We start from the raw sequence: 24977 nt of genomic DNA, 5'->3' as shown, positions 1-24977 counted from the left end.
GAAATACTTTTCTTTCTTATTCTCATTTAAAATATCTAGCTTTTATTAAATAATTATCTAAATCTTACAACCAAAGTTTTTATCTGACGTAAAATGTATAGAAATCATACATATACCAAAAAGACTGTACATCACTGTCACAACAGGGTTTGTTTTCATTCAAAGGCTTTATGGTTTTAATACCTGGTGGGTCGGTCTGTAGTCAAAATGCCCGATTTTCTGTCCCAGTCCAGCCCTGCAGGTTATACTGGCAGTGTCACCATGCCAGCTGAATGTATTTCATCATCAGCCAGTGTTGTTCTTTATCAATATTACCAAAGTTTACCATAAGGCAGCATAGAAAGTATTTACTTGCTTTCAGGTTTTATTCAAATATTAGTCTTTTCAGTTGTTTCTCCACTTTTTTCCTGTTTCAAAATCAAACACCAGTTTGTGAGAAGATTATCTTCTTTTTTTAACAGGCAGAGAAAGTTTTACATTGGAACTGGCTAATTTGTCAATTGTTTGCTACAAATGTTCGTATTTTAATATTCAAAAATGTTTTTGCCCAAAACATATGTGCAGTATATGTCAGTAAAAATACTATGCAAATATTGCTGTCCTTGAATGCTGAGTAAACACTGACAAAGCACTGATTGTATCTCTTGTACTTTATCAACGCAGTATCTAAAAACTTTGCACCGTAGTGGTTAAAATCTCATTCTAATAAGAGTTAAAAGTGCATTTGGTTATTAGGTTTATAGGATTATTGAATTATGGTTAAGGGTTGGTAGAATTTTTTTTTTAAACATTATCTGCCAATTAAATCTGCCACCCTTCTCCAAATCTGTGCCCCTACCTGGCCCCCCCAACAAAAATTTTCTAGACACGCCACTGCAAAAGCTCAGCTGGGCTTGATTTGCACAAAAAAATGACAGTATATAGGTCTTTCGCTGATTTGTCAATCTTTTCTAATTTAATCTGCAATCTATAAAAATTAGCACATTTTCAGCACCTTTTAAATGCCTATTTAAGCATCTTCTAACTTTAGTTCTGACAAATAACACCTCATATATCCCCTTTCTGGCTCTTTCCCATTTTATTTTGCTTGGATCTTGACCTTTTTAACTGTTCAGAAAAACTGAAGTGACATTCTTCTTTCTTGACATAAATCTCCTAGATCCTCGTATCAAATGTGTTCTTCTGTTTTCTGCTCCTCATTCTTACTGTCCAACCCTCCAGCTTATATATTTTTCATCACCACACCCTGAGCTGCCAGCGATCATATAAATGCATTTGTGCTATGTTCTTCTTGAGCACTCTCTGTCTTGTCTGTTTTTGAATTTCTTCTTTATCAGCATCAACAGCACCATTCTTCAGCCTCTTTTTTCTTCTTTTCTTTTATTCGCTGTCTGTGTACTTAGATCTTCTTTTTTTAAATGTCTTTGATTTCAAACAATTTCCTTTAGTCAATACTTTGAATTACTGATTTCCTTTTATTATTGCAGGCAACAATAAATGCCTTCTGCTTCCTCACTTCTAGTCTACACCTCTTACTTTTTTTACAGTTCACAAAGGAGAAAGAGAAAATGTCTAGAACTGACTGCCGTTATAGCACCTTAAAAGAAAATACTAATACGGTTCAACCAAGAAGAGACAGACACAAACCCAAATTCATTTAACATCAGTTTGCAATACCAAATGATCCAAGAATCAACCAGCACTCAAAATCCTGCTACTGCCAACCAACTAAACAAAAATTTTCTCAAGGCTGAAGTGCTTTTGCTCTGTAATACAACTCAACGCTTCTTTTTACACCTTCCAGGTGAGGTTTTTCACTCCACAGTGCCAGAGAAGCTGAGCCTTGCCACCGCCTCCACTCACTGCCATTCCCTGGGAGCCCAGCTGGCTACTGTTGGGCAGCTCTTCCTCGCCTGGCAGGCTGGTCTTGACCAGTGTGATCCCGGCTGGCTCGCTGATGGCAGCGTTCGCTATCCCATCAACGTCCCGCGGAAGAACTGCGGTGGAGACGAGCCTGGGGTACGGACTGTCTACAACAACCCGAACCGGACTGGGTTTCCTGACACCGCAGCTCTGTTTGATGCCTACTGCTACCGAGGTACTAAGCCTTCTGCGATAATGAAAGTGATGCAGTTACATTGTGGTAATTGCCATGGTAACGAGCGTTGTATCTGGGGAATTGTTTCCCCTTCTGATTTTTAATTAACATGAGATGTTGGTGTCACACATGAAGGAGTTGTGAAGAGACTGCGACATTTGTTTCCCCTCAATGGATATCAGGGCTTGTATGTTGTGGGTTTCTGCGCTTGCAAGACAGAATGGAAATGTGGATCAAATAAGAGTGAGAGCATGACTAAAGCAAGTCTAGCTGGGGTCTGCAGTGACTGTGTCTGGCCTTGTCCTCTTATCTGCTGACACACGAATAAGTTGGGCTCATCTTCAAACCGAATGAACTATTTTGTTCACTGTTTGTAGCCAACTTCTTCCACCAACACACACAGAATAAGAACTGATATTATGAGAAGACTACAAATTAATATTTAGGTAGGAAAAAAGAAAGAATGACAATTTCATCTTTCACATTGTCAGCCCATGAAAATGTAACTGAAGTGAAACATCTGCATAACCCAGTAATTTTAAAGTAAACAAGAACAGCGTGAGAGCAGAGCAGCAGTGAATCTGTCAAAACAAACAGCTGACAGATGAACCTCTTCATAGCACCAACAATGCTGAACGCAGATTTACAAGAATAATGTCTTTCAGATAGCTAAAAGTAGATAAAAATGGTAATGGATTTTGTTTATTAACATAGATATGGTTCGTGTGAATAATATTGTGGATACAGTCACATTTATATATTTGCTGATTTCAAATGGTTGTAATTTTTTGTAGAAAAACAGATCTACTTGTGATATCTATAACACATGTGTGTCCTACTCTGGATTTAATCTTCTTAAAAATAAGGAATGTGAGGTTTTGGGCTGTGTTGTAAGGTAGAAGACAAAACAAGTCAATTGATGTTTGATTGTGTGTTTCAGCCCACCAGCCAGCAGGGGTGCAGGCTGCGGAGCCACAGCCTTTGTATCAGACACCTCACCTGGCAGCAGAGGCCATGTCCTTATTAACCGAAGCCCAGGATAGTGCCTCTATTCCTAAGACTTCCACCTGGACTGGCCTTGTTGACTTAGATGAAGTACAAGTCCCGTCCATTGCTGGAATCAACAACTCATCTGAGATCTCCGAAGAGCATGTGATCACCCACTTAAGGCCTGAGGAGGGTTGGGATGAAACTCAGGATGGACCTGGAACGCCAGAACCCAGCCAGAATGAGTCACACAGCTTAAATAACAGCAAGACTCTGGGCGTTTCTGACCTTGAAACCTTCGAGAAGCATGGAGGCTCTGCCCATGAGGAAGAAGATGGAAGCTACTTTGGATCTGAGACCCCAACATTATCCTCAATTTCTACTTCCACGCCCCAAGTTCAAACCAGTAATAGTATTCTGACTGACTTTGTTAACACTCTTATGAGGCCTTTTAGATACTGGACTCAGAGTGAGAAAGGCGATGATACAGAGAAAACACCCATGGTGCCAGACGAAAAGACAACAAATAACCAAACACAGGGGGAAGCGCCCAGCAGGAACCCAAGTTTTCCAAAACCCAGTGGGAAAAAGGGCAGCATAGATAATGCCATTATGGAGCACAGAAGTGGCACTTTTTCTTTCAGGAGTCCGGTGACTGAGCTGCAGAACTCAGAAGAAGGTCTTTCCAGTGAGGAGAAAGAGGTGATGCCATTGATTCAGTTAGTACCTGCAGTCCAAAGCACAGAGGCAAGTGGTACGAGCAGCCCTCCAGGAGAGAGAACAACGAGCCCCATCGCTGACCACACTCAATCTGCTGTTAAAGGTATGCGTTCAGCTTTTAATTTGTATGTATATTTCTATCTACAATTCAACTTTACCCTTTAAAACAAATAACTACACATGAAATTGAAACAGAAATGAGCCTAAATTGAAGCTGTTTTGTTTCAAATGGAGGCGGGGTGCATTTGAATATCTCTGGTAAATATAGAATCTGTTTGTGTCATGCCTTTTAAATAGAGTGGAATGGAGAGGCAGAGACTATCTTCTTTCCCCTCGAGTATGCCATAATATATTCCTCCGCAGGGCAATTTGAAGTATCGCTGTAAATTTAATTAAACAGTAATTGCAAACAAACAAAGGGGGCACAGCACATACAGTAATGCAGGGTGTTGGAGTGTTCTGCCTTCATTCTCATATTTATTCAAAAAGCGCTTTGTTTACATTGCAGGCTGTAAGAGTAACAGCTATGCTTACTTTTTTAAACCTATTTGAATGTGATGAAATGGGTTTTTTTTTGTCTTTTGTCTTTTTGTTTAAAAGAGGACAACTTACAGCCTGTTTTTTTAAGGAAATGGAGCTATATTAGACTATATTAGTGGGAATACCTGTGGTTAATATTATAATATAGAATAATATAGAAACATTTCAAAATCCATCTTTCATAGTGATTAACAAGGATACAAAAAAAAATCCAAACATACAAGTCCTAAAATCCTGAGATTTAAAGGAAGACATGAGAATCTGGAGTGCAAAGTCTGATATATAATACTGTGCTGAAGTCTTGAGCCCCTCATTTCTTTTTGCTTTGATTCCAAGGAGCCAGATTTTCTTGTGATTGTTTTAAAGTGGTGTTGGGCTATAGTTCTCTCAGCTGTCTGAAGGTCTTTCAAAGTTTGTCTTTGATCATTGGCCGCTCTTTCACACATTTTCCATCCAGTCCCTGTATGTGGCCATGTTGAATGGAATGCCTCTTTGCTTGTTAAGCCACCTAAGACTGACCTTCGAATCCTTCAAGCATAAAAAGGGGCACCTAACTCAAGGGACGAGCCAGCGTTGTGACAGACAGCTTAGCAAAGAAAAATTTTAAACTGTTTCTTTAGCTAGCCTTATAATAGCAGCCTGTTGTAAAAGCACGTCATTTGTTGCTATTTCTTCTGTTGAATCTACAGAAATGCCAAAAATAACACAGTTTGATCGGCATAAAATAGTGTTTGTGGTACAATAAAGTAATTTTCGAAGAGTTATTAGCCAAAAACAGGCATTTTTAGCATAGTTTGCTGTGTGTCCTTAAACGTTTTGAGGAAACAGGACAAACAGAGGACAAAAGAAGAAATAGCAGGTCTAAAAAAAACTATCTGCAGCAGAAGAGCAGTATCCAGCAAAGACCTGACAGAGGACTTGAGAGAAGCAGCTGGCCCTTCAGTTGATTCATCATCCATTCACTGAAGCCTTGTCGGAAATGGTCTCAATGGAAGTGTAGCTGTCAAGGAGCCATTCTCGGATAGACAACAGCAAGAAAAGCCTGACAACTGCCAAATTACACAAGAGCTGGGCTGAAAATCAATGGCAACAGGCCTGATGGAGTGATGGCTCTAAATGTGAAATTTCTGGTTGAAACCGTGATCAACAAGTGTGGAGCAATTCAGAAGAGAGGCACAACAGTGAGTGTCCACAGCCATCTGTAAGACATGGTGGAGGCTCTGTCATGGTTTGGGGCCACATTTTAGCGAGTGGTGTTGAAAATCTTGTCAAAATTGATGGAATTATGAATGCAGAGAAGTACCATCAGATTTTGATCCACCATACAATACCATCTTTAAAGTATTTGATTAGTAAATAAGTTAATTGATTAGGTCAGTGCATACAAGCATACCTGGATGGAAAAAGACAATGGAACACTATCAGTCATGGATTGGCCTCCCCAGAGCAACACTCCCGAAGCAACGTTGCCTCATCTTGACAAAGAAAAGAACAAAAAGGTAGCCAACATCCAAAGAAGAGCTTTGAGTGTCCTTCAGGAAGAATGGAGAACTATTCCTGAAGAATAGTAAAAGGAATTACAAGAAAACTGTCTAAGAGAGTTCAGGCTGTGTTAAAAAATAAATATGGTGTTACCAAATACTGACTTTAAAGCTCATCAAAATTGTACACATCAACTGTTTTGCCTTATATAGTGTATTCTACTATAATACTAAATTAGAGCACATCAGAAAGAGGTAAACAAGCAAGGCTAAAAAGAAAGTGTACTACAACCTTGGGTTGATGGAAGCAGGAAGCTTTTCTTTAATGGCTGCCACAAATAACACATCCATGGCGCCAGCTAAATAGGAAAGATCCAAAGTAAGACAAACATTCACACCAGCAGCCAAAAGAATGATTCAATAAAGGTGCAAGGCTTTTCTCACCTAGCGATTGCTGGCTTTATTAATATAAATACTCACTGCTGTGCTACCTGAAATCCCATAGCAACCCAATCCCAAGGTATTAATGAAAATCCATCCTTTAGTCCGCATGCATTATTCACAACCTTATCCAATTAACATGGAGGCTGGGCTGCAATGCCGTTCACTCTAACCACCATCCATGTCTCTGCCAATTAGGCCCCAGCTCTTTGAAGGTAGGCAGTAATGATCACTACAGTGTGGGTGAGCAACACACGAGGAGCGTGAGTATAGGAGGGAAGAAGCAAACAAAGGGAAAGATGGAGGAAGGACTGTGAGGTGTAGTTTTTTTTTTTTTCTTTAATGTTGCTGTGATGGAAAACTGCCCAGCTGATGTCTAGTAGAACCAATGAACTAAATTAGCTGTTGTTGTGCATCAAGGGCTCAACACTTGATAGCGATTAACATTGCTGTTTTGTCTCTTTGATTGAGGGGAGGAAAACATTTGTTAAGATGGGAATTTATATAATGATCACATTTATTTCAGATGCTTAAAAATTCTTTGCATCAAGAGCATTCAGTTAAATTATTTGCCAAGAAAATATGAGTATTTTGAACATTTTAATAAACTGAAACAGCATGTTAACAAATTATATTCAGGTCAAGAATCACAGCTGAGGAAATATTTGCCAGCTTCATACCAGTCTCAGAAGACAGTGAGGTCTTCACACTGACACTCAGTGTGGCTGCTCCTGACATGATTCACCTGGCCATGCAATAACTTTGCCTCAGTCTTTTTTTATTAGATGCCATATCTGTAGATGGAATGAGCTGGCATTAGTACCATCTTCTGTCTCGCGCGCCTTCTCTTTCTATCATTGTCAGTCTCCTCGCTCGCAATTTAATATCATGTCTGCCTGACCTGCAGGGATTCTTTCAGCCCGTTTACTCCACTAAAGTGGAGTCAACACAGCAGAACCACTCAGTGGAAGCACACAATTACTGTCTGAATGAGGTTCATTATAAGTTTATTTTGCAGCATTTTTGCTCTGAGTTCTGGCCATTTCCACCAAGCCCTCCACCAGCAGATTTACAGCAGCTGAGCTGAACTCTAACCATGCTCTAAATAGCGCCATGAAATCACCCAAACCTATGCCTAATTGTCTCATTTTATTTATTACATGGTTCATTACATAGATGATCAAACCAGATTAATGTGTTTAATTATTCTCACTTCCATCAGTGTGTGTAGTAAAAGTATGTAATTAGCTATTTGGATTATTAATAGGACAATTACACCAGGCTACATGGCTCTTATGGAAATGAACCTCAGGCTCGTAAACCTCACTTAGGCATACGGCAACAGCGAACCTTCTGAATAATTTACATACACTTTAATATTTTATGCATAGACATATTTGTGCATGTTGTCCATCTTGAGGTAATTTGTTGTGCTGTATTGCTATACTTTTCTGGCACGTTAACCGAACTGAGGGTAGCCAAACTGGGCTGAATGATTATAAAGGTGGGATCACTAACTAGACCTCTCAGTAATGTGACTGCACCACTCTCCTAAAAAAATTCCCCACGAACATCATCCATGAGTTACACATGCAGACAGAATGAATTATTGATGGTGTAGACAGAGTCTGGTTTAAAGCTGTAAGCTGATAACATACAGTGGAACATTTCATCTAAATAAACAGATCGAGATGGAGCTTGTTGTGGAGCCAGTCATTTGCTTATCGTGCTGCAAGTGCATCTGCATTTTTCCACATGGCTTCTCTCACTACAGGCAACTGTATACCAGCAGGAACTTGTTTTAGGTAAAAGAATCCACAGGGAGTGGAGAAACAGGGACAGAGAAGTGTGAAATTACATTTGAATACATCCTCCCATCCTTTTGGTGTGAGTTTATTCGTGGGCATGTGTGCATATACTCCAGAAGAGGAGGTTCCCATTTTTGTCTACAAACTCCAGCAACTTTAATACCCACACTGATCAGCTCCAGTGGTGCAGAAAAATATCCAAAACATCCAGCTTACAGTAAATGGCAGTTAACTGCTTCTTTTAGTTTGCCAAAATTATCATTTGACTACAGCTTCAAGGAACACACAGAAGAAAAAATTGAACCTACATCTCAGGTACATTGCGTCCGTAGTAAACGTGTAAAAGCACAGTTAAGATTTTAAAGACATTTTAATACACTTTAAGTTGTTGCAGCAGTGCATAAAAATGTAGAAAATATAGTTTTATGGAAATAATAGAAAAAGATGGCATGGCTAAACTACAATTGTTCTCTGCAGGTGATTGTGTTACAAACCAAGACTAAGAAGAGTAAATTCTACTCGAGAATGCAGCTTTGAGGGAAATGGGCTCCATAGGCAATAAACACATCTGAGAGAACTCTAGATTGTTTACTTTGTTTGATCTTGGTTGATATAATTCATTCTGAAATAATGTGTTTAAATTATTAACAGCTTTAGTTTATTACATGATAAATATGATGAACAAAAACTGTACTTTCCAAGCTCAATTGGAAAGCGCAGTGTTGGATATTTCTGTGCTCCGGTCAAGCACGAGGAACATTTTGCTGTTCTTTTTTTTTGCATCCTGATAGATAAGTGTGAATGAAATCAGTTTGAAGCCATAGCCACTCAGCCTGATTGGTCAAGTAACCAAGAATTATTCTTTGTTTATTTAACTTCTTATAAAAAAACCCCAAAAAAACAGGGATATTACTGATGGAGATTATGGAATTGTTGCTTGTGTAATCAGGAATCAAATGGTGAAGAAAGGCATAAAAGGAATGACTTCATGGCATTTCAATCTACATTGTTTCATGGTGAACTCCCTCTTCATTATTTACATGCATTTTCACACACTTGATTATTTTTACACATTTGGACCTGATTATTTGAGTGTTTCTCTCACCAAGACTTAGCTAAGACTGGCTGGCTGTGCAAGCCCTTTCTGACTTCTGTTTCCCTACTGGCAGGCTGACAGCCACTGTATCTAAAATCCTCCATTGGATAGATTCCAACTCCACTGTCTTGTGTTGCATCTAATGATGCTATTCTTTGCTTTTAAAGTTCACTGTTGGTCTCTAACCAAACGCTGTGCAGTGCAGAACAAGGACCACTGTTCTTAACTGCTCTCCAAGGGCACAAGGTTGCTCATGGCTCTGTGGTTTATTTGCCGTAAAGTAGAGCAACTTTTATTTGCAGAGTTGCATCGTTTATGTCGTGTTATTTATTCGTTCTTGATCAGTGAGTGGGTGAGTGGTTGCACAAACCAGTGAACCTACCTCATTCTTCAATATCCACCCTTTCCATTACCGCAAATTGAATCCAATTCCAGTTCGGTTGGGAAAAAAGCAGAATTCTATTATTTCATAACTGCGTACAATGTGTGTGCAGGAATAAAGGAAATATGCAAATACTATGAATGAAATCAGATACAGTTAACACACAGCATTTCCAGCTCAGAGCACTGGCCACAGCAAATCTGTGTTCTTGCTGTTATCATTCATTTTTTAACTATGTTCCCTGAACAGTCTCCATGGGGTTGATGTAGTCCGTGCTTGAGTTTTAAATTGCTAATTCTAGATAACATCCCCTGATGCTTTGCTTAATTAGTCTGTTCTGTCTCTGTATTTTCTATAGAAATCCCTGAATCGGATCCCACTGAGAGCTCACCATCCAGTGAACATGTCAACTTCTCCAGTCTTCAGGGTCTCAGGCGACACCCTACCTTTGTTCCTGCTCCCAGCTCCCAGTTTCAGTGGGCCATCAAATCAATGCGCATTCCCAAACTAGGCCTTCCTAAAAATGTGGGCTATGTGGGTAAAAAACCCACCTGGGAGCCAATGGAAGCTAAAGCAGGACCCATTGAGATGATGACCCTGCCTACCTTCCTTCGACAGGACTACACAGATAATTATTCAGGTGAAGGCAAAGAGCAGGATACAGAGAATGTCAATACTCCAACTGCCAGAAGCGCATCAGGAGAGGAGAAAGTGATAGAGGGTAGTGGAGAAGGGAGCAACGTGGCGGATGGATTTGGAGTGAAAGACAACAATTTGGACAGCAGTGGCATCAAAGTGATTACTGAGTCGAAATCTTCACTCAGCCACAGTGATTTTGCCACTGTGACTGAGCGCACAACTCTGTCCCACTGGCAGCTGGTGGAACAGCCCACCACCCCACCTCAGGTCTCCCAGGAAACAGAGTCAGCAGAGGAGGCTAGGGGCGAGATCTTCTACATTCACAGGCCTACTGACAAGCTCTCATCTACCTCCTCACACAGCGGGGAAGTTAGTTCAAACTCCGGATTCACCCCAGTTTATAGAAAAGACAGTAAAGATACAAGCACTGATGAGGTGATGATTACTGCACATGAGGCTTTGATAGAGATGCTGACAACTTCTGAAATGACGACGGCAGAGCTTCTGGGCAGAGATGCACAGACAGTGGATCCTGCTACCACAGCAGCCACTATAGAAAATAGATCTTATACAGAGGAGCCATCTATTTCCATTTCATGGGCTCAGGAAGACAAGGAGAAAGCTACAAGTTTCCCCAACATGCAGGGCCTCTCATCGACTCCCTCACCCGAAGGAGCATCCACAACCACTTCTGGAGTCATTCACTTGACTACTGCCGTATCAGACATCAAGGTTGCTGCTACAGAAATGGAATCCAGATCTGCCGTTTCTGAGTCTTTTGTTGTGGGAAGCCATTGGACGCCATTCAAGGGCTTAAAGTCAGAGGAACATAAAACCCCGCCAACAACAGAAGATACTGGTACAAAGAATCCTTTTGGCATTCTTGTACCCAGCTGGGAATTTGGGCTCATCCCATCAGGTAGGTTAGCTTCATGTTGTTCCCAGTGAATTAACTGTCATTATTGTCTTCATCATTGTGATTGTCTAATCAGCAGAGATTTATTTAATTATGTATGCAGATTAGTTGGAGACAAAAGCATCAGTACCCTCCACCTTAAAACTAACTCAGATATAAAACATATGCTCCCAACTTGGTCTGTCTGTCACTTGTTGTTTCATTCTACATCCTGTTTCTGTCTCCTGCTTTGACATATATCATGCATTCTTAATCCAGCCTCGTTTGCCCTTTGTGCCTTCACATTTACTTTCATTCCTTGTCCCACCCTCCCACACTGGTATGGAGACAACTTTAGACAGAGAAGTAGTGCAGTGAAGTGAGACCAGCTAGGTCTTAGTGAAGTAATTAGCGGGTCACAGTGAGTGCAATTAGGTGAGCTGGGAAGAGGCAGAGATCCTAGTCCCCAACAAATCAATGTAGACACAAACTACAAGATGGAACTCGTAATAGACTGTGGTCTCTTCTTCTGTCTCATTTTCTTTTGTGTTCATGTTTATTTGACTCAGTCTTCCATTTTTGGCTCAACTATGTTTTCTTATACACTCACAATAATTGCAATGTCTGTGCTCTTTGTCTCACGACAATCACATCGATTTCTTTTGATACTTAATGCACCTGCTACTTGTGGCAGAAAACCTCAAAGTAAATGAACACGGAAAATGCTGCATGCTGTATAAGTCTACTCAGGTCTCTGAAATTTGTCTGGTTTTAACAACCAAAATGTGTTTGCTCAATGTTTAATGAATCTATGTGGAAGGATTGCAATATTTATTGCTCCTTAACTAATGCCTTATATTCATCCTCAGATCTGTGCTTCTAGGTTTTGAAAATGCATTTTTAACATCATGATTTGGATTATGAGTCATCCTGCTCAGTAAAGTGCATTTCTAAAAGTTTTATGTCATCACATGGAGTTGGTGCTGTTGGGAATCACATTGCACATGGCCCACATACTGTACAGTTTTTTATATAGATAGATAGATAGATAGATTTACACTAACAGTCAAAAGTTTGGACGCACCTTCTTATTTAATGGTTATTCTTTATATAGGCCAAGGGTTTGCAGCACTGTCAATAAAACAAAGGGTGGCTACTTTGAGGAATCTAAAATATACGCCAATTCCATATCTTGTTTTAAAATATTTGATGTTTTCAGTATGAAGACATTGAGAAGGTGTGTCCAAACTTTTGACTGGTATATGCATTTAAAAATTATTATATATATTAAAATAAAAAGTCTGAATATATCGAATGAAGACATCCCCACAGGAGAAATCAGATTTGGTCGAGTGATGTTTTCTAGTTTACAGGGAGCTGTAAAGCAGGAGATGAGCTTTCATCCGTTTAATAACAACAGGAGTAGGAGATAGATTTTGATTTCAGTCGAATGCACCCCAGCAAACCAATAACGTAGGCTCAACTCTGTCTTGTTTGCTTCAGGTGTATGCATTCAATATATTTCACATTTTATGAATGCTTTCCATGGAGCATGACCATGACCCATTATGCAATCATTTAATTTAGTGAACGTGTAAATCCTGCCAAATTATTTTATTCAGAGAAGGAAAAAACTGTTTATATAAGTGCAGCTCAAGGGCATTAAAAAAAAAAATGTAAACACTATATTCTCTGTGTTCAACTGTTTATTACATCAGAAAAAGAAAAGAAAACAGTCAGTAGTAGAGGACATTTTGTCTTTATCATGGTGATATTTGAATGGACTGAGTGGCCCTGCTCTTGTTGAGTGATTAGAAGCATGAGACCACTTCCTCTGTGTGACCTTTTATAGTTGTCAGTTTTTAGTACAGAGGAAATTACAGCAATGGTTGTCTGCCCATTACTTCAGAGAGATAGAGACAGAGAGAAGGGAAAGGGCAGGAGGATGGACAGCCCTGGGAAGTAAGAATAGGGGGCGGGAGGGTTGAGGCAGTGCTTGAGAGAGGTGAGCATGTCCTCCACAATGCTGTGGGTAGGAGAACATAAAGCTCTTTAATCAATGATCAGAGACTACACTAACCATAGTCCTGTGGGCATCCAGAGAGCACATTGTTCCTCCCCATGTTTTCTTTTTCCTCTCCTCCTTTTTCTTTTTTAAATTTATTTTTTTACATGTCTGTGCTTCCTTCCGATCTTCATTCATCGCTGTCTGATCAGGCTCAGCCCCTCTGTGTCCTGTTTGGCTATATATCTCTGTGCTAAGACAATGGTATATAACGAAACACCCAGCTTTTCCAATCCCTTGTTGCTTTGCCCTCCAGCTAAACCCACACAGATGGGTGGACACACACACTCAAACACAAACACATACATAAGGGGGAAAAAGATATGTGAAGAAGCACCAGCATGCACAGCTCACTCTGAAGTAAACCTCTCTAATCCATCCCACATGTCACACCATCATATACAAACACACACACAGGATATGTGCTAATCCCTCTCTGTGAACACTGTGAAAAGTAGAGACATTTATTTTCTTTTTAAAATTTATTTTATCTTAATTTCCATATTGTATAATCCTAAAGACGGCATTTGTTGAAGTTTGCAACTACGAAAAGTTACAAAAATTGATTTCCAATCCAACGTGTCTCAACAAGCATGGAAATTTACCAAATGCTTCGGAGCACTGGCATCCGGCCCTTTAGGGTGATGAAGCGAGGCAGGTGCATACAGTAATATTGGCTGTCTATCCAACCTTTAAATTACCAATGCTGGTCTGATACTCTGGCAAACAGGGAGCAGGATGCCTCTGACTTATAGCCATTTTGACTGAAGCCTTGTCCCAGGCTCTAGATGGATCAGACCTCTGGCAACATCAATAACACGGCAGCCAGCCCTCTACCAAATTAGAGTGTTAAATTTGGAGGAGAAAAGCCAGTAGGTTGAAGTGTGTGCATGTGTGCGTGCGTGTGTATGTGTTTATGGGAGGAGACGGAGATAAATGGAGACAGGGACAGACTGGGGTGGCATATTATGAGTGTGGGTCTGTGGATAGATGTTCAGTTTGTCTGCTGGCTGTTGGAGTCCTTGGATAGGCTGTCTGGAGCAGCAAGAGGGCACATTCTCAATGCTGCATATAGAAGTGTATTGATTTTTCTGCCTCTCGCTCCCTGTGTCTTCCATCTTTTTTTTTTCTTGACTATCCTTCTTTCCCTCTGCCCTACTAGCTTTTCTCATCTCCCTCCTTACCCATCTCCCTGACTTTATGTCTTTTATTACTCTGCTGGTCATTGTTATGACTCTCCCTGGCATAATGTTTTGATAGCCTCTTGAACTCCAACATGATACAACACAAGGCAGTCAATTGCTGTCTAACTGTATCTGTCCCCTGTAGGATCCTCTGCCTCAGCAAAATCACTTGTGTTTAAAAAAGAAGTCACCTCACTTTAAATCCATTCATTGCCTAATCAGTCATCCTCCCCTCTACTTTCCATCTCCAAGTTTCTCTTCTTTCTTTTCATGGTGTAATTCCACCATTTTTCCATATCAAACACTCCTGCCGAATCGAATCCAGCGCCACTGGCTGCTGCTTATTAAATGAATGGGCTTTGTTAAAGAGGAGCCTTAAGGGACTTTTGGTTCTATCGTGGTGTGGGATGAAATGGTGTTACATACCGCTCTGTGCTGACTGAGCATAGGCCTTTTGTATCCCGTTAACCAGGGAAATAACAGCACTACCAAAGTGTTGAAAATGAGCTCAGATCAACTATGCTGAGCCTTTTGTGTACATCATTAACTGTTAATGATATTAATGCAGACCAGTCTTAAATCCACTGAATTTCCATCAAATCCTACTGTCAGTTTCTCTGTAAACAGATGTACAACTTTGAGGATATCTCAGTGATTAGTCTCAGGTGAAGTCTACTAAGGAGAGGATGTCATTCTTTGAGGAAATAATCATGCCGGGACCCAAATACAGAAACCACGGAGGCAAAATGGAAATTTACAAAAAATTCACTCCTTTATTTTCAGCACACAAGTATGACTGAACAAAATTTCATTCAATACAAGTGTATTTTTCAAAAACAAACACTAAAAGTCCTAATCAAAACAACCAAATGTAGTAGATTATCTTGAGATCACAAATGAATTATATGCAGAAACAGAAGGGCTTTGTGACAGCAACCTGACGAATATGGAGGGAGAAAATGCATACTAAATAAATACACCAGGGAGAAGGGTAAGAAGGTGCAGGTGAATTCAATTAAGACAATAATGAGGATGGGAGACGGAAAAAAAGAAGACAGTAAGATGCAGAAATTAGCATGAAGAACTAACCTACAAAATGATTACTGATTACTACAGCTATAAAAAAAAAAGTCAGTAATTTGCCCCTCGGGGATAGGAGAGCAGAGACAAACAGAAACAAACAAATCCATTGTTTTACTGACAAACTAGTCTTTTCTTCATTCTTGCTACAGTTACTTGTTATGTTGTCAGTTTGTATTCCCTCAATGGTCAGACACAGTGTTACCACCCTAAGATTAGCCTTTAGGTCCGTATCCTCAGGTAAACAAGATGGTCTCAATTTCCAGTCAACTGAAAGATCTCTTACAAGTGTGAATCGATAACCCCTGTTTTACCCCCAAATCACAGTTTACAAGAGAATGTTGGACAGCAGGACAATAAGTACAGCTGGTATCAAAACCTTCTTTCATTTGTTCTTACAGAACAGAGCAAAACTACATCAATACTATCACGCTGTTAGTCATGGCATTAACTCCAGCAAACTATAGACTGGATGGACATGATGGATGTAGCCCTTTTTTAAACTCTATATTGCTCAGCCAGCTATACGTGCAACTTAGGTGCAGTTTGTTTGTTTTTTTAATTATGGTTGGATCTGCCCCTTAATGCATCTCCTCATACTGTGTTTCATTCTTAATCATAGTAAGAATGAAACATTCCATTATGCAAGAACATAATTCATTAATTTGAACTTGGAAGAGTTTTCATTTTTGTTGTTTTGTTCCTTTGAAAATTGATAATATGAAATATACCATAAAGTACATGAGGAATAACATAAACCGAGTACATAAGAAGAAGAGTAAAGATTAAAGAGAGCAATAAAACAAAAGCAGCCTTGATGAAGTACAGAGAGCTCAGTCAAACATGATTAACCTTTCCCAAGTCAAGCTGAGCTTTACTTGCTGAGCAACGTCCAAGAAGTGGGTAAGCACAAGGGCCAGTGATACAAACGCTGTGCCTGGCAAGGTCATCATCTAACATCAACAGCAGTGATATAAAAAACAAATTCTTGCTCCTTTGCAAAGCACTGTTGGTTTTCAATGAATAAACTCAAACCCATCCTGAGTAAATTTCACCAGGGAATTTTTATTTTCATGCTTTTCATGCAATTTTTTATTTTACATCAGCCAAAACGCTCCAGCAAAAATATCTGTTATCAGTGTTCACTGTCTTCTGGGAATGGAGAGCATTCTTTAAACATGTAAAAGTCAATGACATGCCACTTAAGTTGGTAAAGCTAATACTCTGTGAAAATTTTTGGTTTATTATTCTGCAGCAAGCTTGGAAAAGCATAGAAAAGTCTTGAACAGGCGTTTTTATGGCATCATAAAAATGCTTTATTATGTTTGCTGCCACAACAAAACCTGGTGATTATTCAGCCTAGGAGCCCCATCACAGGCAGCTGTATTTTATTTTTTAGATTGTGTGACCCAGAGCTCCCATTATGGCAGATGAATGACTGCATCTCTTGACTGTTCCTGGTAGCAAATCCGCAACAGAATTGATAAACAAGTTTTGTTGTTGTTGTTTTTATGAATATTTTCTCATCTCAAAGCCCTCTAAAGATCAGTTGGGAGGCAGACAAAAGTGTGGCGTTAACTCTAGTAATGCAGTAACAATCGATACTAAACTTCAGTTTTTTGTGTCCCTGGGCACAACATATGTCTTCTAATCATGCATTTGTCTTTTTATTACTCAGCTTTATACTCGCATATGCACAAAGCCCCTTTGTGTGACCATTTGTGGTCTTTTCTCCCATTCAGCTCTCAGTAACTTTGCATTTTTGTATTGCAAGTTTACGATAATTGATCCTAGTCCCATACCAGCCAAAATATGGTGTTAAGGTTCAAAAATATTGGGGATGGACACCAGAGGAAAAACCCACAATAACAACACTGGTCCGGTCGGGTTGAGTCAAACGATGATTTAATGATCACACACACGTGGGAGATGAACACTGTATGCAGACAGTCTCAGATCTCATCTCAAAAAACACATCACCATAGTTTTATGAAATCAGGGTATTAGAACGCCCCCTCATGCGTAGTGACAGGTGTAATACAATCAATGTTGACAATTTTATTTAACACAAAGAATAACATTGTCTCCTTCCCGAGGGCAGACGCTGACTGCCCCCGTCTCCTGGAACCGTCTGTACCCTGCTAAGACACAACATGGCAGCTACAAGGACTCTTTCATTTGTTAAGACCATCAGTGTGTATTGCTCTAAATCAAGTATATAATATTAAATGAATATTGCTGGATCAGCTACTTCTACTTAAAACATATTAAAACATGACTAAGCACAAAATCACCAAGAATAACATCTTATAAGTGCTGTGTAAGCGCGTGCGGCCTTCCAAGCTCAAAGCCTTTGCCCTCCATAGATCAGCCAGACTCGCGCTGGCTGTAGCTTTTAACCTTTAATTACCTTGAGCACAACTCTAGAATAAGCAACAAACTGCAATGTGTATGGAATGATCATGGTTACATCTGCAATGGAAAATCATGTTATTATTCTGGTACCTGTAAGAAAAGATCAAACTAAAGTTATCACCATCACTGTAATGCAAAGAATAATGTAAGATCAAAAACTTCAATTCATGCTTAATGCAAAGCTGGTTATATACTTCTAATGAACTAATAATGCCATATTAAAATATTAAATGATAATGAGAAAAACATCCCCTCCTTATTCTACAATTCCCTCTGTTGACCTCTGGAGAATCCAGAGGTCACAAACAGTTGTGTCCCTCCTTGGCCTACACATTCAGTTCCACATGCATCATTGGCATCATGGACATTGGAGTAATGACTCCAGGGTCCACTGCCCTCACAGACATACTTTTGAACATTCTTCTGGCACAAGGGATGAGACAACAACAAATAACCATAATACCCACCACAACAGACAAAGAAAACATGACCGAAGCGATGACCCCCTTCCACCGTCCGAACACTGAGGTCAGCCAGCCTTCTAACGGATTACCAACACCGGAGTGATCATGCATAGTTTCAGAAAGGCTCTTTAGGCCCTCCAGAGCCTTGGTTACCGACCCATCTGGAGCAGTATTGTTTGGAATAAAGGTGCAACACTGGTCGGCAAACATAGAACACACGCCCCCCTTTTCCGCTAACAACATGTCAAGGGCCATTCTATTCTGCACTCCCATTAACGAGGTCGGACCCACCTGCTCCGCCAACCCCTCCAAGCCGTCTCTTGTCAGGTTAGAGAGCCTCAGTACATTGTAATGAACATAATTAATCCTATCTACATTCTTGTTTGGAGTCACTGGAAAGAAAGCAGAAATTATTGGAATATTTTCAAACCCGGCTGCTATTTGGTCAACAAGTTTAAATTCATTTGGAACCCCCCTGGGCACTCCAATGGAGTCGATCCAGGTGGGGGAATTCATTCTAGGGTCATAAACATTTATGTCATGTATTCCTCTCTTCCTCAAAATGTGTCTTTTGCGCCTGGCTGCCAAAGTGCGCGTATTGTGTGAGGGAATTGATTTTACCTTATTTCCGATTAGCATAAGTGGCGCTCCTAGTCTCACCATCGCGCACGTCCCCACGCTCCCAAGAGGAACACGAACCAGTAGAGTCCTGTGCCCGCAATAGTAATACAGCCCGCTCCTAGCCCAAGTCCCAATTAGGGTGGCTGCATCACTCACATTGTTGGTGGTCCTCCCAATCTGGGTGACCGAACACCAACTGGGGTCAATTTCCCCCAACCGATATTTAACTTTATCTGTGGTAAACTTAAAGCACGTATAATTATCTTTCCGGGGCATAAATGGCCCTACTTGCGTGAGCTTGCCAATAGGGGGAAATAGACTGGACAACACAGTGCAGTTCCACGTATTCACAGCTCCTCTAGTTATTTGCAACATACAATTATAGCCCCACTGATCCTCTGGATGCAGAGGTGCAGGCTCTATAAATAAGCGCGGCCTTGCCCATTCAGCTCTCAGTAACTTTGCATTTTTGTATTGCAAGTTTACGATAATTGATCCTAGTCCCATACCAGCCAAAATATGGCAAACATTTGCTCCTGTTGCCTTTATGAATGAGTCACATTCAAACCAGCTGACTCAATGAGGAGTAAAACAACTAAAAGTAAAATCTCACAGCAGATACAGCCATCAGCTGCTTGGTGGAGCATTCAGGCAACCTCATCTCTGCCTGTTTTATGGTACTCATTTTCATTTTGAAGCTGCTCAAAAGAAGATGAATGAAGACCCCTCCTGGGTTGTATGTCACCCTATTTAGAAAAAAAAAAAACAAGAACAAAAACCAAAGAGCATTTCACTCAGGGATTTTTTTTTCTTACCCAATGAAAAACTGAGTGTTTGTTGTCAGGCACAGACTTTGGGATCCTGCTGGTTTGTAGAGTTTCAGTGAAGCAAAGAACAACATCACCTCTGTGTGCCACCAATTGTGAGGTGATAGGGGCGATGGATGGAGACAGAGAGCTGGACGTGGTGCTGTCAGACAGAATAAAATCCTTTATGTGGAGTCATTGTGTGACTGTGCAGAGTAGAAAACACTCACCTGGTTGCATGATATAGGTTACAGTGGAGCATTCAAGTGCCATCAGATTAGATGTCAGGAATCAGCTTCCTTCTGCTGAAAGAGACAGGTAACAGTTCTATCCTCTCCGTGGTCAGAGAAATGAGACAAAATATCAGCTACTTTTATTACAACCAAATGCGGAGCATGTAGGCATTAATTTTATGGTAACAGGTCACTAGGCAGAGCATAAAAACAATGGCTGCCAAACATGATTTGAATACCAGCATCCTTGCGTGTTCCTCTCACGTTTTCGCACTCCATTTGCAGTCAGACACACGCGTGTACACCTGTCAGGATCTCAGCAAGTCACACATGCATGCACTTGCCGTCAAAAATGGAGCTGCCTGCCATCAAGGTTAACAGCGAAATGTATGATTTCGAATTGAGGTATTTTCTAGCTACAGACGAGTGGCAGCAGAGGGGATGAGTGCACTCAGCTGGGGGTTTTGAGTTGCCAAATTGCCTGACTGACTTTGCTCCTTCTCTGTGGTGCTAAAGGCAGAGCAGTGGCAGCGGTGTTTGGCTCCCAGCATCAGTCACAACGCATCATGTAGCAGCCAGCCCACAGCGGGTGCAAGGGCTGAGCGGTCTCTTCATGTAGGGCATGTCAGACACACCCACGGATCTGTCCCAGCGAGAAGGATTCAGAGACGAGGAAAAATTACAAGTCACAAGAGGGGGAAGGTCTCTAAATGGGTAGAGGATATGAAGGTGTAAATTATACAATTTTCTGAGTTTCTGCTGGCAAGCAGCACTCTGGGGTCATCTAAAGTAGTTCTTCTTTGTTGAGTTTTAAATATTTCTACAGGCAAACCCTCCTGCCCACAGCTTGCTTGTAGTAATAGTGCTGCAATGCTGTCAGAACAACTTCCTCGTGGTAACCACAGTGGGATAGAGACATACACACAGGGGAAGATGAGATTCCCTAACCACACACGTGTACGTGTGTGTGTGTGTGTGTGTGTGTGTGTGTGTGTGTGTGTGTGTGTGTGTGTGTGTGTGTGTGTGTGTGTGTGTGTGTGTGTGTGTGTGTGTGTGTGTTCCCTTCTATTACCAATTTTCTGACCTAAATCCATTTAGATAGTTGCATTGTGGAGACCTGACTAGATTTCAGGGACAAAAAGCAAGTCCCTAAAGTTTAACTCATTCAATATAAGGTTAGGCAAGAAGTAGTTATCCTTAGGGTTTAGAACCCTGAAACGAATAAAAGTGTAATGTCCTCTAAAGGAATAGAAATAGAACTGCTCGTGTCGCCATTCCTTTTCATTTAAAGCAAAAAAAAAAATGTCGTGTGTCCAAAGTCAGTGAGGGTGTTTCCAAGCATGCTTGGCATATTTGTAGATTTTTGCAGAAAAGATTTGGAAAAAGTAGAATAGAAACTGAAGTATTTTGGAGTTTAATCATTGCCTTCTCAGCCAGTCTCAGCATTAGCCTCATCTCTTTTAAGCATATGTGTCAATCGCAGTGAGGAAATGGCTCATCATTTTCAAGTGTGGAAATAAGCTTCACCAAGCAAGAAAGTATTTTTGTTTTTGATTCAGTTTAACTAGACACAAATGTACACCATCGCACTGTGTTTCCAAGGGAGGTTATTCCTTTTAAAATTTCATTTAAAATTCTAGTGTGTCTCAGTGATGTGCACCTAGTGCTTAGTTCCATGATTTCTAACAATCACAGTTAGAAATGCAGTGTCTTTTAGGTGTGAAATGTTTCTGATCTATACACCCACCAAGAGTTATATCCAACACAGTCCAACACAGGTACAAAAATTAAATATGAATGACTTCAAAGAAACCCTCTCAGAGCAGCACCAGCTTCTTATTGAGAACAGTCTGTGCTTGGGTGAGGTTGGACAGGTAGGTCACCATTAACAGGTCATTGATGTTGGAATTGAGCATGTTCTCAAAGTCCTCAGGTGAGATAGTGGGTACTTTGTTTACCAGATCCATCAGGAAACGGCCCACGCTGTTGTCTGCTGTCACCTTGCCAGACAGCACATCCTCAATGTATGCCAGCACTGTGGTCAACATGTACAAACAGCATTAGATGACATATAACAGAAATATAAATGATAATTGGTTTTACAGCTTATTTGAAACAATGTTTAACAAATCATCAAAAGCATTTTTTCTTGCTAAAACCTCCTTATTATTCTGAAAATGCCGAAACTCACAAAATTCAACCATTTTCCAACCTCTTGCTTCTGATTTGCATGGAACTCCTTTGTAAATCTTTTGCACCACATGTGCTACAAGGGCATAAAAATATCAGAGGAGGACTGTGGATTTCAAGGTCAAAGCATACCATCATGTTCCTTGCACTTCATGTGGCACATTTTGCAGTGCAGCTTACTGAATACTGAAAATATGAAACAGCGTACTGCACTCGTTGCACACTTAATTTGACAGCATATTTTTCATTCACCGTGCATCTTGATGGAATTGTGCAATCACTTCATGTGTAACGCTGCAAATTCTTTAAGTCAAAATATAAATAATTCATAATCATTGGCAGTGTTTAAGCCCCTTTTTAGTTCTGTGGGTATATAAAATGTTATTAGACAGTTAAAAATGGGAGGATGTGGTTGATTCAATATTCTATTTCACAAAGCTCTGAAAATGAAAGCAAAGACAAATTGAAGAGAAGGGGGAAGAAACCCAAAGTGGATCGAATGTGTTTGTGATGATAAGCCAGGATGGATTATTTTGCTACCACTCTGACAGTCCAGATAATGCAATTTATTTAGCACGATCGGAGACGCTACAAGTGCTGCTCTTGTAACAATGGACCCTCAATTTGTTCGTCAGTCTCGCTTTACAGGGCTGTGGAATTGGGTTGTGTTGAATCCCTGGTATGTTACTCCTCCCCGGTCCTATCCAGGCTGATTCAGTGTGACGCTCGGCCCACAAGGTGCTCACTAAGAGTGCATCGGCTGCTTTCTGCTGTCTCGGGCTGCTGGTGCTGTAGCTAATCGCAAGTGTCATGCTTTTTCATATTTTGTGTTGTTGTGTGTGCGCGCTTGTGTGTGTGTATGTGTTTGCTTGGAGAAAAAAAAATTAAATATAGTTAAAAAGAGATGAAGTTGAAAGTGGAAAGTTTTATTTAAATTTGCAATGGACCAAAAGCCAGATTGGGCTAAAGTAGATTTCTAAACTTTCATCAGCTTCAGCTTTTTGTATATATATTTTTTCTTGTATTGTGAAAGTGCAAGTTTGTTTGAATTAATTGTTTTTTCTGTAACGCATCTGAGCCTGTTTGCTTCTCTTTTTGTTTTGGGTTTGTTTTTGTGTTATATTTTGAAAAAAAAATTGCAATGGACTCTCGGGTTGTCTTGCTATTTACACAAAGAAAAATTGATAAATAACTCTAAATATGCTTTATATCTTAGATTCCTGAGAGTAGCCACCCTTTGCTGGTTTATTGACAGCGCTGCAAACCCTTGGCCTTTTCTCAATGAGCTTCATGATGTAATCACCTGAAATAGTTTCCACTACACAGGTGGGCCCTGTCAGGGTTCATTTGTGGAATTTCTTGAACTCTTAATGGTGTGGGGACCATCAGTTGTGTTGTGCAGAAGTCAGTTTGGTACACAGTTGAGAGCCCTATTTGACAACTGTTAGAATTCATATTGTGGTAAGAACCAATCAGCTAAGTAAAGAGAAACAACAGTCCATCATTGCTGAACTGAAGGTCAGTCAGTGGAGAAAATTACTAAAACTTTGAATGTGTGCCCAGTCACAAAAACCATCAAGTGCTACGATGAAACTGGTTCACATGAGGACTGCCCCAGGAAAGGAAGACCAAGAGTCACCTCTGCTGCTGAGGATAAATTCATCCGAGTCACCAGCCTCAGAAATTGCAAGTTAACAGCACTCAGATTAGAGCCCAGATAAATGCTACGAGTTCCAGTAGAAGACACATCTCTTCATCAAATGTTCAGAGGAGACTGCGCGAATCAGGCCTTTATGGTCAAATAGCTGCTAAGAAACTATGACTAAGGAAAAGCAACAAGCATAAGAGATTTTTTTGGGCCAAGAAACACAAGGAGTGGACATTAGAGCAGTGGAAATCTGTGCTTTGTTCTGATGAGTTCAGATTTGAGATCTTTGGTTCCACCTGCTGTGTCTTTGTGTGACGCAGAAAAGGATGGTCTCTACATGCATGGTTCCCATTGCGAAGCGTAGAGGAGGAGACGTGATGGTGTGGGGGTGCTTTGCTGGTGACACTGATGGGGATCTATTCAAAACTGAAGGCCACAGCATCCTGCAGTGACATCCCATCCGGATTGTATTTAGTTGGACCATCATTAATTTTTCAACAAGACAATGATCCCAAACACACCTACAGGTTGCGTAAAGGCTGTTTGACCAAGTAAATGAGCCATGGAGTGCTGTCCCTGATGGCCTGTACTCCACAGTCAGCAGACCTAAACTCAGTCGAGATGGTTTAGGATGAGATGGACCACAGGGGGAAGGCAAAAGAGCCCTCAGTGCTCAGCATCTGTGGGAACTCGTCCTCATGAAGCACATCGAGAGAATGCCAAGAGTGTGCAAAGCAGTAATCAAAGCAAAGCGTGGCTTTAAAAACCATTAAATGAGAAGGTGTGTCCAACCTTTTGACTCGTGTGTGTATATATATGGTCTTGTTTTTCATTTTAATTTTTTATTTGGTAATACATCTTATTTGGGCTTTTTTCCTTTATGCGTCTCCACAGCTCTGTCTGTTTTGTGTCACATACACCAGCAGGGTTAACTTACCCCATTGAAATATGACTGAAATTGATCCCCGTACGATTTAAATAAATAATACTTTGGAACAGTTTAATATATTGGCAAGGTAGTAGGAGTCATTTGAGTAATCCAGTGTTGATTGCAACTTTAAGCATTCTTATTAATAATTAATGGAGCACTGTTAATGGTTACTTGTGGAATGGCTGAGCAGTGTGTTTGACATCTAGAACTACAGTTTAGATCCAGTGTTGCTTTCACCCCTTTTCACCTCTGG

At 40.4% G+C, this 24977-nt stretch overlaps 1 protein-coding gene across 3 annotated transcripts in view; it reads left to right on the top strand.

Moving 5' to 3' along the window:
* The window catches only part of ncanb (neurocan b), a 174660-nt gene that overhangs the window by 59122 nt on the left and 90561 nt on the right, over positions 1 to 24977 (top strand). For all 3 annotated transcript variants that reach the window (XM_080876810.1, XM_080876808.1, XM_080876809.1), the window contains exons 7-9: positions 1805 to 2098; positions 3039 to 3908; positions 9912 to 11111. In XM_080876810.1, coding sequence (XP_080732936.1) covers positions 1805 to 2098; positions 3039 to 3908; positions 9912 to 11111 — 2364 coding nt within the window. The remainder of the gene's footprint in view (positions 1 to 1804; positions 2099 to 3038; positions 3909 to 9911; positions 11112 to 24977) is intronic.

Source organism: Rhamphochromis sp. 'chilingali', assembly GCF_963969265.1.
Source record: "Rhamphochromis sp. 'chilingali' genome assembly, chromosome: 3".
Lineage (NCBI taxonomy): Eukaryota > Metazoa > Chordata > Actinopteri > Cichliformes > Cichlidae > Rhamphochromis > Rhamphochromis sp. 'chilingali'.
The sequence above is the reverse complement of the archived record's forward strand: the minus strand, read 5'-3'. Positions and strand labels throughout refer to the sequence as shown.